The sequence below is a fragment of the Neltuma alba genome, unplaced genomic scaffold (genome assembly GCF_004799145.2).
Source record: "Neltuma alba isolate B1F8T4 unplaced genomic scaffold, ASM479914v2 tig00011509_pilon, whole genome shotgun sequence".
In the NCBI taxonomy this organism is placed as follows: Eukaryota; Viridiplantae; Streptophyta; class Magnoliopsida; order Fabales; family Fabaceae; genus Neltuma; species Neltuma alba.
This window is the reverse complement of record NW_021636177.1, coordinates 207,720-225,526: the sequence shown is the minus strand read 5'-3', so window position 1 is coordinate 225,526 and position 17,807 is coordinate 207,720. Positions and strand designations below refer to the sequence as shown.

The 17,807-nt window shown below is 36.9% G+C and overlaps 3 protein-coding genes across 5 annotated transcripts; all 3 read left to right on the top strand.

The window, feature by feature from the left end:
• Positions 1–4,865: 4,865 nt before the first annotated feature.
• LOC114714514 (uncharacterized) lies at positions 4,866–5,947 on the top strand. Its single transcript, XM_028899255.1, has 2 exons — positions 4,866–5,174; positions 5,264–5,947. Exons 1-2 carry the CDS (start codon positions 4,965–4,967, stop codon positions 5,945–5,947), a joined length of 894 nt encoding a protein of 297 aa, XP_028755088.1. The 5' UTR covers positions 4,866–4,964.
• Positions 5,948–6,334: 387 nt separating this feature from the next.
• Positions 6,335–7,570, top strand: LOC114714534 (putative nuclease HARBI1). The gene is made up of 2 exons (XM_028899277.1): positions 6,335–6,907; positions 6,991–7,570. The coding sequence occupies exons 1-2, from the start codon at positions 6,364–6,366 to the stop codon at positions 7,452–7,454; spliced, it is 1,008 nt and encodes a 335-aa protein (XP_028755110.1). The 5' UTR covers positions 6,335–6,363; the 3' UTR covers positions 7,455–7,570.
• Positions 7,571–11,815: 4,245 nt separating this feature from the next.
• LOC114714533 (F-box/kelch-repeat protein SKIP6) lies at positions 11,816–16,859 on the top strand. Of its 3 annotated transcripts, none has more exons than XR_003737458.1 (3): positions 11,816–13,087; positions 15,802–15,918; positions 16,460–16,859. XR_003737458.1 is itself a non-coding variant. In XM_028899276.1 (2 exons), exon 1 carries the CDS (start codon positions 11,967–11,969, stop codon positions 13,056–13,058), a length of 1,092 nt encoding a protein of 363 aa, XP_028755109.1. In that variant the 5' UTR covers positions 11,817–11,966; the 3' UTR covers positions 13,059–13,087; positions 16,460–16,859. The 3 variants fall into 3 exon arrangements, 1 of the variants encoding a protein (XP_028755109.1); XR_003737457.1 differs by having other exon boundaries at positions 15,802–15,938; XM_028899276.1 differs by lacking the exon at positions 15,802–15,918 and having other exon boundaries at positions 11,817–13,087.
• Positions 16,860–17,807: the final 948 nt, after the last annotated feature.

Genomic DNA, 17,807 nt, shown 5'->3' with positions numbered 1-17,807 from the left:
CAGGAGAAACCAAAGAAATGGAGTAAGTGGTTGCTATTGGCTAAATGGTGGTATAATACCACTTATCATACCTCTACTAAGGTAACTCCCTTTGAGCTCCTCTATGGAGAAAAATCTCCTTTATTTGTGCCTTATTTACTTAAAAGTGCAGCTATGGAAGTAGTAGACAAATCTTTTACAGCAGGAGAAGAGGCACTGTCAATTGTAAATATCATTTGCATCTCTCAGTGAACTTTATGAAGCAAAAGGCTAATTCTCACAAAACATAAAGGGAATTTCAAATAAGGCAGTGGCTTTTCCTAAAGTTATAGCCCTATAAACAGATTTTCTTGGCTTTTAGGAGCTCATAAAAATTGGCCCCTAACTATTTTAGCCCTTATAGAGTGGGGCAAACAATTGGTCATATGACATATAAATTGAAATTACCTCCAAATTCCAGGATATATTCTACTGTTCGCATTTTCCTACTTAAGTTGTGTCTCAATCCTAATGTGAAACAGCGTCATCCTCCTCTAGATTGGCTAGAACTGCTCCTACTCGTGAGGCAAAAAAAATATTGAATAAAAGGATTGGTAGAAAAAAGGGCAAAATTGTTGTAGAGGTGTTGGCATGGTGGAAAAATCTTCCTGAAGAAGAAGCAAGTTGGGTGTTGCTATACCAACTGCAGCTGTAGTTTTCTCTTTTTTTTTTTCCAGATTCAAGACCCTTAAAAGGGGGGATTGTTATATAATCATAAATATTGGGTTGGGGGTGGTGTTACTAATTCTATGAGCCACATGATTTATTAATAAAGGCTTACTAAGTCTTTAAGGCCTTAGGAGTAGTTAGGTAATTACTCTGAGGATTAGTTAGTTAATATAGCTAACAACTCTCACCTATATCAAAGTTAGGATGGCCTAATTGTGACTGTTGTTGATTGATGACTAATGAATGATATTTAGTGAAGTTTTCATTCTCATGTCTCTGATTCTACCTTTTTTTCTTCTCTTTTCTCCTACTTCCTTTGTTCTAATCCCTAAGACTTCTACAACACTGTGTCACATTTTGCCTCATGACCAAATATTAGTTTTTTTTTTGTTAGGGTTAGGGTTGAAAACAGCTTTTGAGGCTATTAATCGATAACCAAATGAAACGATAGTTACACAATGGTTATTCAGTTGCCAGAGTTGATGCTCGTGGGAAATCACCTCACTTGAGAACCAGGGAGGAGATAGGGGGAGAGGAGAGGATTGGGTTAATACTCCAAGAGCAATCTACTCGTTTAACTTTGAAACTATAAAAAAGTATATTAAACAAAATGAAAAATAAAGTAGCCTATAGATAATTACAACTCATTAGATTAGTGTGAAAGTTACCAAAGTTTAGTTCGGGTTTTTTTTTTTACTATTGAGTTTAAGTATTATCAAACCTAAATTGTTGAACTGTATGGTCTGTGGTGTTTAAAAAGCAAAATTTTTGATAGTTGAACCTTTAATATTTAAATTAAAATAATAAATATTAAATTTGAAAAGAAGTTAAAGATAATAATAACAATAGGTGACATAATAGGTAGCCTATATTTTTAATTTAATTAAAAACATACTTTAAGTATAAGTTGAAGTATAAATTTTGTTTTATCATAGAAAAAATATTCTTAATATAAAACATAGATAACTAATTTAAAGAAATTAAGAAAATTAGTTAACTTGTTTAATTGTAACCAATGTTCATGTACTTTTTTAAACTATCCTCTTTATTCTTTTTGTATTAGGATCATTCCTAGCTAGGAATCTTTATCATCAATAGGGATATTTTAGAAAAAAATATAATGAATTTGAAAGATAAAGTAAATTGAATTCTCATATTTTAGATTATATTAAATTTTCATATGACTCTTATATTTAAGAATGGAAGTAGTGTATGATTTTCATTAAAAAGATAGAAGACAGTGACGGTTAAAGTAATAATTCATGATAATTAACATATTACTTGGTGCTCTTACTTGTATCTGCTACTACTTCTTATTTTGTTTTTTTTTCCCTACTACCACATGCATCTACTTCGACCATAATAGAAATCGTCATCGTGAACTGGGAGCGTTACAATAAAATTAGTAGGCATCGGTTATCAGACAAAGGACGTTAGCAGTGAAGTAGATTGCCTTGGTTTTTTCCAAATTTAATTAAAGGGAAAATCACTAATAAAGAGCATGAATTATGTGAAATCACCTGAATTAGGGTAATCTCATAAAAATACAAAATCCTAAGTTGAAATTTTAAAATTCAAATTAAGAGATATAAATACCTTTTTATTTTTTTCCTTAAAAAAAGAGTAAGTTCCCAACCCCCTTTTATGTCTTTTGGGGTGCTTTTTTTTTTTTTTAAAAAAAGAGATTTTACATTTTTCAAGTTCTTACTTAGTTACTTTTCCTTAATTTAATGGCCATTATCTTGAGAAAGCCATTGGCATAAACTGTTTGCAATAAGCAGCATTATTTTGACGGTATTCCAATCTGTTAATGTTAACAAACTGCTGATTACAAATATAAAAAAAAAAATGATGAACGGACAAATTTAGTCATTGTAATATTCAAAAGGAACAATAGATACCATAATAAAATGCTGGGTGCAAAAATATCTATGATGATTTAAAAAGGGCCTTGAAATACTACTTCTAATAAACTTAGCTACGTTGACCATTAGTTTTTAAAATGTTGACCAAATGAGGCGACCAGAAAGCTTATTTGAGGATGATAAAGTACTACTTTTTGGTTGTGGATCCCACATTCTGTCTTCTAATGCCATGTTTTTCATACACCCTCCAATTACAATCCACCCTCTTAATAGCTTAATTACACCCTCTCATTTTTATTTGAAATTTGTGGTTGTAAATTATTATTAAAAAACCCACACACCTCTCCCCTTCCTCAACACTCCACTTTTCTCCTTCATCCCTCATTATAGTCACCCAAGTAGTGACAACAAGCCCAAAACTTAAAGCCTCCTTAAGTCATTTAAAGCCCTCTTAGTAAGAAAATTAGTCAAGGAATTGTTATCACTATCAATCAATGTGAAAGCTGCTTACTGGTTTCCCCGGATCATCTATCACTCCTTTGTATTTTGATGGCGCAAGCCGTGCCAAAAGCATAGCCTCTTGCCGCCAGCGAGTTCGCATGCAGCGATGCAAATCATTGGGCCCACCCTCTTATCATTGGCGTTCAAATTGAAACTGGGTTTCTCATTATTGGAATCTTCAACGGTAAAGTTCGCATGTGGTGGAGCATTGGATTTCTCGTCCTCAAAATCACATATTTGTAAAGTCCAAGTTTCTATAGCTCTCCTCTTCTCTTCTCAGAAGTGGCGTCTTAGGTAACTCTCCTATCTCTCCTCTAAGGGGGTGTTTGGCTTTTGGGCAAAACCTTGGTTTGGTTTGCCAAACCATGGTTTGGCAAAAAATTTGCCAAACACCCCCAGTTTTTGCCAAACCAAGGTTTTGGACAAAACCAAGGTTTTGCCCAACAAAACCTCGGTTTCAGATAAGCAGCCGGCTGATCGATTATGCACTTCAATTATTGGCTCTCCCCAACAAAACCTTCAGCTTGCGAAGGACTTGCTTCAACGGTCAGCTCACGGGAACAAGCACGCCGCACGCGGTATACTCTTCAGCTCACGGTCAAGATGTCTTCCGCCTCTTCTCTCCCATTCATCGCCGTCGGCCTCTCCCTTCAGCTCACCTGAAGATCTCGACTCGGGCAATTTCTCACTGGAGAAGAATCGAAGGAAAAAAGCCAGCCATCCGGTCCTGTGTCGTCGGTGAGATCTTCCCATCCCTCAGCAATATCAGCGCCGGCGACGTGCTTCTGGGCTTGCGAAGACATCACCGCGTATTGGGTTCGGCCGATCGGAGCCATCCGGTTCTGATCTCTTCGCTTTCAGTCCGTCTCAGGTCGCCTTGCTCGGTTCCAGCTCTCATATCCACAACTCCGGTAAGCTGCCTCCGCGAACTCCGGTTAGGATTCTCTGGCATGCTGTAGACTTCCGGTCGATTTGAAATGACGTCCGGTCCATTCCCCCCCGGTCGATATTCCCCCCCGGTCGATATCCCCCCCACGGTCGATATTCCCCCCCGGTCGATATCCCCCCCCGGTCGATATTCCCCCCCCGGTCGATATTCCCCCCCCATTTCGGTCTGTAATATATATGTGCTCACCGTAATTATTATGCTTTGAATCATTTCGGTCTGTAATATTACCTCCGGTCGATTTTTTCCCCCCCACACAGCGGTGGTTTCACCGATAACTTTGGATCATTGGTGGCTTCATTTTGTTTCCCCCACACAGCTGTTAATTTCGTTAATTTCGGGCTGACCGTTTGGTTTGGATGCTGGTTTCATTCTGTTGTGTGTGGCTGTTTGTTGTGCAATTTTGGTAGCTGGAAATTTTAAATAGGTGTGTGTGTCTTTTATTGAACATTCGTATGTTGTGTTTTGGAGACAGATCAGTCGATGATGCTGTGTGTATTCGGTTGGATTATGGGTGTTTGTGCTGATGAAATTATTTTTATTTCTGTAATGAAAATCCTATGAATGAGTTAACCAATTTCTATGTTTCAAATTTTGATCACTTAACCAATAGTATAATTAGTGGTTGAACTTCAATTTTGGTCAGTTAACCGAAAAGAACTCCCTGAAATGATGAGAAAAAAAGTCATCATTAATTTTGCAATATCAATTATTAATGAGGCCTCATTTTGCTAGAAAAAAGAACATGTGGCTATACTTGTTAAATACTATACCTGTTATATCATATCTCCTGGACTGAATGGTATGCTTTTTGGGTTGAACTTGTCATGACCCCACTGTTGTAATTGGTTTATAGCATAATGAATAAAAAAAATAGCAAGGCTTCGTGGGATATAAGAGCCACAAAGATCTTTATTGACCTGTGTATTGAAGAAGTTGAAAGAGGGGGAAGAAGAGGAACTAGCATGACAAAGCCTGCTTGGACAAGTATTGAGGGGAGCTTTACTGCAAAGACTGGGAGGGTTTATACGAAAATCCAATTAAAAAACAAATTTGATACTTTGCGAAAGGAGTGGCAGTTATGGGATAGGCTGCTCCGTGAGACAGGTTTAGGGTGGGATGCTGAAAGGAATACTGTTAGTGCCCCTGATGATTGGTGGGAGAAGAAAATTGTGGTAATCATTTAACTTTATTTGAACTTGTATTTTCTCCCATGTTAACGTTTTTTGTATAATGTATAATATTTTTGGTGTTGAATGCGCAGGAAGTTCCAGGCTATGAGAAATTTAGAGAAAGAGGGCTTCAATTTCGGGCTGAATTGACTCAACTCTTTGGATCTGTAGCTGCGACTGGACCACATTCATGGACACCTTCTTCCATGACACTTCCAAATGAAGGAGTTCCTGAAGATGATATGGAAGAAGGATCTGGAGATAGTGATGAAATTTTGGGGGCACCAACTGGCATAAGCGGGGAGTTTAATTCAGTCACATTCAATGACAATAGTGGAGGAAGTGGAGGCAACACTGGGATGAGACAGGAAACCATTCGTGGGGGTAGAAGCACAGGGGGCAGTCGACCCAGTAGCTCATTAGGGGTTAGAAGAAAAGGTGAATCCATGAAGAAGAAACCCACTACCACTATGAAAATAGCAGATGCACTAAGCAGGATAGCTCAAGCAAATGAAAATGACTCTCAGCGTGAACATGAAGAGATTTCAGAAGCACGTGCTAGGAAGGCAGAAGAAGAAGCACGTGCTTATGAGACGTCAATTGCCGGAGTCATGGAGCACCTTAATGAAGTTGATGAAGTTACTGATGATCCTGATCTGTTTTCCCGGTGCACAACACTCCTCATGGACAAGCCAGCTGCAAGGGAGATGTATGTGGCTCTGAAGAACAGGAGGGAAAAACTCCTGCTCTTCTTGAAGCATGCAACCAAGGATTGAGACTTCATTTGTGTTGCTTATCGTAGTATTTGACTACTTTTTATGTTGCTTAGAAGATGACTGTGATAATTTGTGTATATTTTTAGGAATTATGTAATCAGCACTATTGTATTATGTGACTTTCAAATTCTGTAGGAATTAAAGAACTTATTTTCTTGTTAAATGTTTAGTAGTTTCATATCAAGGTTTCTAAATTTTATGTCTATGTGCACAGGACAAGACAAAAAATGGCTGATGAAATTAAAATTGCGGAAAAGTATCGTAAACGACGGAACAAACGGGTTAATCAAGTTGCAGTAGCGGTTGGTGGATACGCTTCTCTTCATTTGTGTAAAGAGCCCCAGCATACAAGTATTTATACAGGCAAGGCATGGGTAAGGGATGTTTTACAAGGCCATTCCAATCGTTGTTATAACATGTTTAGAATGGAAAGGGAAGTATTCTTTAGTCTTTGCACAGAATTGCAACAACACGGTCTAAGGGAAACTAGAAATGTTGGGATATATGAAATGGTTGCAATGTTTTTAAATACCGTTGGCCATGCGCTTAGTAGTAGGATGCAGCAAGAAAGATTCCAACATTCAGGGGAGACAATTAGTAGACATTTCCATAATGTCTTATTGGCATGCTGTAGACTTGCTATGTCCAATATCAAACCAAAAGATCCAACATTTCAGCATTTGCATACAAAAATACGGCCCGGTGGTCGATACTGGCCCTTTTTCAAACATGCTATTGGAGCAATTGATGGAACACATATTTCATGCATTGTTGATGCAACTGAGCAAACAAAATTTATTAACCGAAAAGGAAGAGTGACGCAAAATGTAATGGCGGTTTGTGATTGGGACATGTGCTTCACTTTTGTATTGGCTGGATGGGAAGGTAGTGCGCATGATGCTCGTATATTTGACCACGCCCTCACAACTCCTTCCATGAACTTCCCCCATCCGCCTCAAGGTATATTTTAAATTGCTACAATTTATTTATCCTTAACTGTTAGAAAACAAAGTTTATTAACACCAATCATATATTTCATGTAGGCAAATATTATTTGGTCGATGCTGGCTACCCGACACCCATGGGATATCTTGGTCCCTACAGACGTGAACGCTACCATCTCCCTGATTTTCGAAGGTCATCTGCATTTGAAAATGACAATGAGGCGTTCAATTATTTGCACTCAAGTCTACGGAGCACTATTGAAAGAACTTTTGGAGTTTGGAAGAGTAAGTTTGCAATTTTAGGAAACATGCCGAGCTATGACTTTCCAACACAGGTTCAAATTGTTTGTGCAACGATGGCCATACATAACTTCATTAGATCAACATCCATTTCTGATCCTGGTTTCATTCAGTTTGAACCAGAAGGTTCTTATGCAGAAGAAAATAATGATGATGATGGAGTTGGGTCTTCACATATACCTTCATCAATAGAATCTTCATCTCACATGGCTCGACTTCGTGACTCCATAAGAGATCAAATTGTTCACTATATACAAGAATAGCCATGTCTTTCTTATTTCCTTTTTTCTTTTCAGATAATGTAATGTGTTGTTAAAAAAAAACTACTTGGACAAATATATTTCGTTGCAACCTCTATTATGAAGACAATTGATATGAATTTTTTTTTGTGCTTATTTAATTTTGTGAAAAAAAAATTATGGGATTTCATCTTTAAGAAATAATAATATTTTTTTTGGCAAAATAAATCATTTTCCTCAAAACATATTTAATTATATTATTAATATATATACACATTAATTTTTTACTATTTATATTATTTATGTCTTATTTATTATGTTGCCAAAATATATATTATTAACAAATTTATTACTTCAAATAAGCATATATCATGAAATATATCTTACATGTAATTATCATTTAAACTTATGTCCTTTTTAGTAATTTCTACATATCAAAAAGCACTTCTGACAATAATTATCCAAACACTCTCACTTTATCAGAATCACTTTTTCAGAAAAGTTATTCTCTCAAAATTTATTCTCCCCAAAATCTATTCTCCAGAAGCTATTCTCCAAACCATGGTTTTGCCTCATCCAAACACCCCCTAAATCTTACTTCTGAGCACAGATCGCAATGCATTTACTAATGATTAGCTCTGGTAAAGTTTTAGAAGAAAAGCAAACTCTAAGGATGTGACATTGAACTATTTGTGATTCAGAGCATCTGGTATTTTAATAGATTCTTTCTCATCATTTTCAAATGTTCAATTGCTTGTGCTTTGTGATCTAAACCATGAATGATTACTTGGGTTTGATTTATGTTGTCGATGGAATGAGGAAGACACGATGAAGGGGGCTATGATAGAGGCACTGGTGGCATAATGGTGGGAAGGTGATGGTGATGAAGAGGGGAAGAGTTTTTGTAATAGTTGTATTTTTGTTTTACTTTCGCAGCTAGGGTATTCTTATGCCATGTAAGCACCACATCAGTATGTTTTGGTCAAAATCTTTTCTTTAAATGGTCAACATACTAAGTTTAACAGAAGTAGTATTTTAGGGCTCCGTTTGAATTACCATAGGTATTTTTGTACCTTACATTTTATTATGGTGTTTACTGCTTCTTTTGAATATTACAATAGATAAATTTACCCATTATTAAAAAAAATCAAGAAGTAGATCATTCCAAAAGAGAAATTTAACAAACAAGAGTTGATCATGAGTTTAAATTTTGTTGTATATGTAAGGAACTTATTGAAAGGCAATCTGTAAATATCTTTGTAAGTGTTTTTAAGTTTGAAAACATATCTTGTCTTGGTAAGCTCCTAAGGGTTTGGACTTGACTCAACTTTTTTGCATAGAAAAAAAAAGAAAAAAAAAATTGAGATCACAATATTTGTGGAGTGAGTAGATTAACAGCACAAGATTCAAGAACAGAAACACCGAAAACTACTCGGCCATGAAGATCTATATGTGCTCCGACACCAACGACATAAATAGTTGAAGAAAAGGAAGGAGGGAGGGAGGAGGAAGAAAGGAAAAAAGTATTAGCTAGGATTTCAGTATTTTGATCAATGTTTTAAAAAATGAATGTGCATTTTGATCAATGCTACATGTTAAAAATTGAATCGGACGGGTCAGTTTGAGGGGCTGTTGGGAATAGGTTTTCATATGTAGTTTTAAAGATTTCGAAATAAGTATGTGGGAGATATTTTATCTCATGTTTATGTAAAAACACTTTTTTTAAGTGATTACAAAAGTTTCCAAACCCCTTCTAACCGAAAAAAATAAGCTCCTATTTAGGGGTAAAACTGAAAAGGATTTCAACCAATAGAAAATTATTGGTGAATTAGAATTGATTTGAGTCAACCAAATTTTCTTTAAAAAAAATTAAGAACGTTAAATTATGTTTCTAAGCTACATTTTATGTATGCCTGCACATTTTAAGCATCGAAAAAGAGAAATTAATGAGAAAACACGTTAAATAAATATGTATATTTATTATAGAAAATTGATATGCATACAAATCCTTATCATGTTACTTTATTTTTTTTAGTTAAATACCTGTAGCTTTTATTTTCTCAAATTTAGCCTCATAGGTATTAGCCTTGATGCTTATTATTCGTTAATTTGTAAGAGTAAGTAGCAGATGATGTGGCCCTCACTAAACACATGTTTGTCACAGTTATAAGCATAATAATAATTTCATATTTTTACGGCGATAATAAATCAATTTTATTCTATCCTCTTGTTTTAAAAAACCTATTTATTAGTTATCGTACCTTGATGCTTATTGCATAAACTAGCCAACAAGATGCAGATTCAGTCTAGGAAGAGTTTCAGCTTTTTTTAAACCAGAAGGAAGAGGTTCAGCTGATGAAGCCAAATTTGCAAGCTGCCGATAACCATTTGGACATCTGATGCAAATTACTAATGAAATGATCGCTAGCTTCACACACAACACAGCAGGGCAAATAGATAATGAGTGCTCCTTTACTAATCGTATCATTTATTGGTTTATGTGTCCTGTGGAGTGCTTTGATTATGCCAAAAGACATTGCAGCTTGTGGACTTGTTGGGCTATGTTTGGCACGTGGGTCTCAATTCCGAAGGTTTGGAAAGGATAATGGGATTGAGTGTGGAAGTGAGACTGACCTTTAAAAATATGTTTGATAGGGAGTAATATCTGAAAGTAATGATTGCATTAATTTTTATTTTAAATTAATTATAAATTGAGGAAAGACTATAACAACCTTGTTAAAAAAAACAAAACCCTTGTTCTGAAAAATCTTAATCTTAGGGGTAGATTTTCAATACCACATTCCTTTTTGATATTTCTTAATTTTATTATAGATTTGTCCAATCTCAAGTAATAAACAATTCCTCATACCAAATACTCTTTTTCTTAAGTGGGTTTTCTTAATCTCAATTCCAATCTTGACCTACCAATACTTCATTCCAAGCGGGACAATATTTCATTCCAAAGATTTAGGAATAGCTACAATGTTGTGTATGACATGTCAGAATGCTTATGGGTGGTTTGGGTGGGATCCTAAATACAAAATGTGTGACAGCCGACAATGCTGTTTGCGATGAATCAGTTAAGGCTACATTGTCGTCTCACCAGCTAATGTGTCTTGATTCTTTATTTCGTGCTTATATATATTTACAAGAATTAATTTCGTCGGTGCAAGGGAACAAGATGGAAGTTGGTTTTAAGAGTAAGCTCAGCTTTTCCCTTATTATTATACACGAGGCATATGTTTCGGAAGCAGGGGGAACCCCCCAAGAATGTTCAGACCGTCCACCATGTTATCGAGGAGCCGCGGAGCCGAAGTTTGGAACTGGGAAGGTTCAAGAGACGCTTTTGACACTGATATGGAGAACATGGGCATTAGGCCTACATCATCATTGGGCTCTATGGCGAACAGGCCCAATTGGCTTCAACTGAGCATTCATTTTTAGCCCATGATCATACTTCGGCCCACATTCTTGGCATGGGCAAAATAAGACAATACCTGCATCAAGTTTTTAATATTTATTATATCAAATATTCCAATCGCATTCGCATATGACTAAATGTCCTATTTTTAAAATATTAGTATTTAATAATAAATTCATGTAAAATAAAAAAAAAGATACATGGTCATATATTATTTGAGAATTTGACCTAAGTCTTTTCCAACAAAATATTATTTCCTGTTTTTCTCCCACAAGGAGACACACAATTTAATGCTCCAGTAATAATTCAAACTTCAGTAATAATTCACTCATATACTATCTCCGGTTTTAATTATAAGATCTCGTTTATAAATTACAAATAAAGTCTTCTAATTAGAACTGAAAAGTAGTATTATTTTATATTTTATTTTATAAAAGTTAAATATAAGTATATTTGATAAAGGGAAAGATAAAAAACGCACAATGACGCAAGTTTGTTGCCAAGCAAAACGTCAGTACCAAAATCGGCTTTTTTTTTTCCACATTTATTTAGAATAAATAATAAATGTCTCTGGAATCCGGCAACTTTGTTGCATATCTTCTAAGAAATTTTTTTATTTTTAATAAATAATCCTTAAAAAGCTATTTAGAAGATAGTAAAATATTTATACAATTTGAATTATAATAAAATGCAAGATAAATTTTGGTTTTCCAGATGCATGTATCTAATGTAATAATATAATTATATGATTTATACAGTTTAAAAATATAAGTTGTATATCTTTAACAAGAGTTAGAAAGCATTAGCACAGCATACCCAATGCAGGACATCTAATTTTTTTTGTGGGTACATTTTTCTTTTTTACCAGCTTTTTGTTGGTAGTACAAGACATCTAAGAAAATTATTAAATTAGACCAATGCTAAATATCCATCTATCAATTGGGCCCTTAAGCTGGCAAAAAACGGCTTTAAGAAACAAGCCCGGCCCAATTATTGGAAGTTAGCTGGAAAACGGTAGACGCCTACTGCAGTACTACGGACTTGCTCACTCGTTAGCTGTTTCAGACTTTCAGTTATGTAGCCCGCGTGTGAACCGAACCCTTCTGACGCCAACGATGTCGTCGTCCTCCGCCACAGACTCGGAACCGGCGTCGCCGAGTCTCATCCCTTCCCTTCCGGACGACGTGGCCTTGAACTGCTTAGCTCGCGTTCCTCGTTCCCAACACGTATCCCTCTCGCTTGTTTCCAAATCTATCCGCTCTGTCCTTTCTTCGCCTCTCTTCTTCAACACTCGCTCTCTCCTTCACTGTACGCAGCACGTTCTTTACCTCACTCTTCGCTCTCATGACTCCTCTGGTCCTCTTCAATGGTTCTCTCTGCATCAAAACACCCACAATTCTTCACGCAGGAACATTCTCGTCCCTATTCCACCCATGCCCTCCACTTCGGTCGGATCCGCGTACACCGTCCTCGGCCATGATATTTACGTCATCGGCGGTTCTGTCCACGACGTCCCTTCCCAGCACGTATGGATCCTCGATTGCCGCTTTAATAAGTGGCGGCCTGGCCCTAACATGCGCGTCGGCCGTGAGTTCGCTGCCGCCGGTGTTGTCGACGGGAAGATTTATGTCATAGGAGGTTGCGTTGCTGATACCTGGGCTAGATCGACGAATTGGGCTGAAGTACTCGATCCAGTAACTGGTAGGTGGGATACGGTTCCGAGTCCTGTCGAGGTACGGGAGAAATGGATGCATGCAAGCACTGTCGTGGACGGTAAGGTTTACGCCATGGCCGATCGCGGTGGGGTCGTGTATGATACACGGAATAAGGTTTGGGAAAGTGCTGGGAACGAGCTCGATTTGGGATGGAGAGGGAGGGCATGCGTGGTGGATGGTGTTTTGTATTGCTACGATTACGTGGGGAATATCAAGGGATTTGATGTGAAGAAAGGTGTTTGGAAGGAATTGAGAGGCCTGGGAAAGTGCTTGCCGAAGTTTTTGTGTGGGGCGACCATGGCTGACGTTGGTGGGAAGTTGTTTGTGGCATGGGAAGAAGGGAGTGGGAAAGAAATACATATTTGGTGTGCCGAAATTGAGGTGAAGAAAAATGAAGCAGATGAGTTGTGGGGTAAAATTGTTTGGTTGGATGAAGTTCTCTCAGCCAAGAAAGGGGCATCAATTGTGCATTGTTCTGCAGTTCCGTTGTGAATTGATTATCAGCTAGTGTTCGCAGTAAGGTATGATACCATTTAGTTTGTCTCTTAGTTTCTTTCCGAACTTGTTTATTCATAATTTCCCCTTTGTTTACTTTCTTTGTTTTAGAAACAGGGCTGTGATTGGATATAGTTTCTACTCAATTGCTTGTTTGGGATGTTTAATGCGAAAGGGATTGCTAACCTATATCCTATGGCGGAGTGGGTCAGATGAGAATTATAAATTTCTAGTTGAAGAAAATTAAAGTAAAGAAAATTTGAATGATTATTAGGAAAAGCAGTATTTAGGAAGCGTCCATGTCTCTCAGTCTGGTGGTGTCTTGAAATTTGGGCGGTGAGAAGGAGTTTGATGTCTTGTTTCTTATCTACCTTTTCCCATTTTTCTTTCTTTCTTTTTAGAACCTCTCTCTCGCTCTCTCTCTCTGAAGCATGCACAATAAACTTCTGATGTAGCAAAATTTTAAGTTGCACAATAGTATAATTTCAAATTTGCCATTAGCTTGTCTATAACGGTAGTTGAATAAAATACCCTCCTGTATAGGATGTTTTAAAACCAATCACACTGGTTTGGGTTGGGCGCCGAAAAGAGAAAAAAGCATACGAAAATTTCTCATGTTGTCCAATCTGGTCTTGTTACAAAGTGGCTTAACTAGCCTGAAAAAGTCATTGATAGGACTAGCAAAACAGAGTCTGAGATAAGTAATTGTATAAATATCCGATTCACTCTTAACAAGGGGAAATGGAGTGAACACAGCTATTACAGCCTAGCAATTGCTCTGGAAAATAAACACTCCTTCAAGACCTCACGAAAATAAGAAACACTCTCACTGGTTTTACTGTTTTAGAGAGACCAGGAACCTCTTCCAAGCCACAGACATTTCTCTCTGCCCCAAAATGAACCCCTCCTACAACTTTTACGCACTCCCACTACTCCTCAGAGGTCAGAGAAGCCGTTACTGAGCAGTATTCCCTTTCTGCCCTTCCTTTCCTGGCTCTGGACCCTTTGTGCTTTGGGCTAGACCCTTTGCTCTTCTGGAATAAGTCTGTCCCATGACTTGGCTCACATCAGTCATCTGGTCCAACTCGATACCAAACTGAATCAGTCTGTGTTTTGGGACCATCAATCAACCTAAATCAATACCCTCCCCAACTTATGAACATTTTTAGCTGTAGAGTTGGCTTGTGCCAGCAAGACTTAGGTAAAGCCAATCTGGCTTGGTTTATTCCCACAAACTCCCCCGTCTTTATTAAATACTTTAAATTTTAGTAGGGACTAGGGAGTTGTATATATTTATTCCTAGTCCATTTTATAATTAATATGCAAAATTTTCAAGAAGCTCGTTTCTTGCACGCGAATTTATAACCTAAACTAACTTGTACAATATTGTCTACATAAATGAACCAAAGGCTACGGTATTAACCATACAAGAATAGAGCACAAGGAGAAGGATCCAGACGATGACTATCCTACTCTAAGAATCTACAGTCAGCACCCCCAAGGGGTTTTATATGCTGAGTGGACAAGGCAATGGGCACAAAGCGTTATATGCCCTCAAACATGGTCTAGGATGACTATCTAGTTGTGGATGAGAAGGCCTTGAGCTTCCTTAATGATATTCGCCAGATGATGATACATGCTTCAGCCTCTGGTTATCAGTGAGATTGTTTCAATCAATCTTAATGCCAGTTCGAGCCAAGTTTATGCCCTTGGCTGCCATACTTGGGATAAATCCCATCTTCTCCAGGAATGCCACTTGCCATAGCCCTTAGTGGTCCTGTATCATCCCTATTCCACTAGTTTTCCCTTTGGCATCAACTGATCCATCAACATACATGCAAAACCAGCTGCTATTATCTGGGGCTCAATTGCCAATTCTGTGTATCTTTGCCGCAGTATCCTCTGGGTGCATCTACAGCTTAGTTGCTCTTTAGGTGCCAATCTGGATCTGAAACTCTACTGCATCATTCTGACTAAAGATTCTGATACATTTTTCCCCCACTCCAGCCAACTAGCTCTCCCTTTTTGGCTTCCTTCTTTGCATTTCGTGGGATCCAGTTCTGCGGATCTTAGGAGACAAAGGCATGCTAAGAATGTTTGAGAAAGTCATACGACTTCTCAAGCTGCAATCTTGGAGGATGTGTATGATTGTTTCAGGGAATTCACAACACCTGAGCCGAGATCATCCGCTGTACTTGGTTTTTTTGCCGGAAGCCAATGGAGATCTTTAATCTTCTCATATGTAGGACAATCCCATATCTCTCTCCAAATCATAGTTTTTTGGTATCAACTCATGCCATCATACTTGAAACAACATACCAAAATATGTAGATCTTTAGTGTTTGATTGACCAATGGCTCAACCTCTATGAAGTCTTGCTTGTTTTTCCTTCCATTCGGTCCCTCTAAGCTCCTGAGTCAGAAGGGGATTCCTCTCCCCCTCGCCCCCCTTTCTGGAATTCCAATCTTCAAATCTTGCTGCGCAGCAGAGGAGTAGTAACTCTTGCTTTTATTTTTTTAAGTAGAATGGTTGAGAGGTCATATGTGTGGTCAATATCAAGAATCAAATGGCATTGTTGATTCTCTATTCATTTTCTTATGCTTGCTTTTGAGGAGCCCGTGCCCTTGTAGTTTAAAGCATAGCAGTGAGCCACAAAGGCACAGATTAGCTAGCTAGCTGGCCTCTTCATGTTTGTTTGATATAACTAAGTCTTGTGTATTTTATGGCTTGTCTTTTGAAGGAATAATGATGAGCCAATGTACTTAGCACAGTAACGACCCGAGCATCGTGTCATCATCAGTCACGAGTCACAATGCTTTTCACACTGCTGGATTGTGATGTATTTTGTCTTCAACGTGTATGACTAACATCATCTTGGTAAAAGGGTCTTGTCCCAATTTATTTACTTGTTGATAATTTGACTCCATTTATTGTTTATCTGAATTCTGATGTATTCATGCAGCATGTAACCACGACTTGCTATTGTAAATTTGATTCTTATTCGGCGGAGATTGAGATTAAGACGGTGCTTAAGTGAGTAGTACATACTACTTTTAGTCATAGACTCAGTTGATTAATTTGGAGAGATTGATAAAGTTACTAAATTAGTTTAAAGTATTTATATTTATCGTTTTTTTTCCAACTAATTTGCCTTGCTTATAAATTGATATATAATCTGATAGTACACATAAATATTTTAAAGAGATCATGTAATATGTGTTATAATTAAGTAATTTAGTAATTTTATTAATTTTTTTAAATTAGTCAATTAGTTCTTATGTTAATAGTCGGAAGTCTAGTATTGTATTTAGACTCTTGTAAGATTTTTGCTTTACTGCACCAAAATTTTTTATTTTTCCTGATTGCAGTCCACTTATTTCTCTACATATGTGTGGCAGCTGTAATGTCCTGAAAAGATGTCACTTGATCTAACAAAGCTTGAAGCTTCCTTTCTGATTTGGTCAGGTGACTCTGACAACCCCGTTCATGGTAAATAATACAGGAATTGCTGAGGCAGTACTGCATCTTTGTTATTTTTATATCTTGCTTCGTAACAAGTAGAATCACTTTCTTCTATTAAAAAAAAAACAAGAAGAAGAATTGCTTGCTCGTCCTTCTTTTTCTTGATCTTAAATTTGTACATAGCTGACATTATGTGTTGCTTATCAGTCTGTTAATTTGTACGAGCTCTTTTGATGTACGTAATTAGCATGAAATAATTGCCGCGGAATGATTGGCAACAGTATACAGTTCCAGTTGTCCATTATAAATGAAATTCGCCGATGTTAAATGAGTCAATTTAAAAATATTTATGATTTGTCGACATCCAATTAGTACGTAATAATATTCTAATCAAATTTTGACTTAATCTTGTTTTTTAGTATTTGAGGGAGCAGGCGCTGACTATTTCAAGTTACAAGGGACCTCTCCCATGGAATTTTTATGTTACCAAGTCACAAAGATATTGATAGTCCTATTATTTTTTTTATCGCTTTAAAAAGCACTGGCAGATTGTTCGCGTCCGTGCAACATTAAGCTCCCCTAATTTTTCTCAACACCAACAAAAATTTCTCAACGGCATCGGACAGATCGAAATGGTTATACTCCTCTGGTCCTTATTATAAGACTCTATTTGACTTTTTATTTGGTCCTAATTATAAGATCCCAATCCATTTTGTCTCTTATATTTATACATTTTTTTTCCAAGATAATCCTTCTAATAATGATAGTTTTAGCCAATATACTTAATTAGCAAAGATATTTTAAGAATGACAACACTTATTTATTATAAATAACCAACTTAACTTACTTTCTTAATCTCCTCAAATAAGTTAATTGGGTCTTATAATTAGAACCGGAGGAGTATATGAATATTTTCGGATGGCGGCAGGAAGTTAAGGTACAACTCACAGCTTGTGGGTAGTGGTGCTCTGTAACTTTCTTTTTCTCCCTTTTGCCCGTCCTCCGCCCCTTCCTTTTTTTATTTAAATTTTTATAAAATGAATGGAGGTGGAGCTTAGTTGGAAGCAAGTTCAAGGGTATTTTACCACATAGGACTACATTACGCATGATAAAGATAATAATATAAAAATTCAAAAAGTAAGAGAAAGTTCATTGCATTTTAAATATTGGGTAAAAGTCGGATGGGGTAATGTGATTTTTGTTTGAATTAATTTTTATAAAAGTTAGTTTGTGAAGTAGAAAAATTATTTGAACTATGGTCGGATACATGAGTTTAGTTTATAG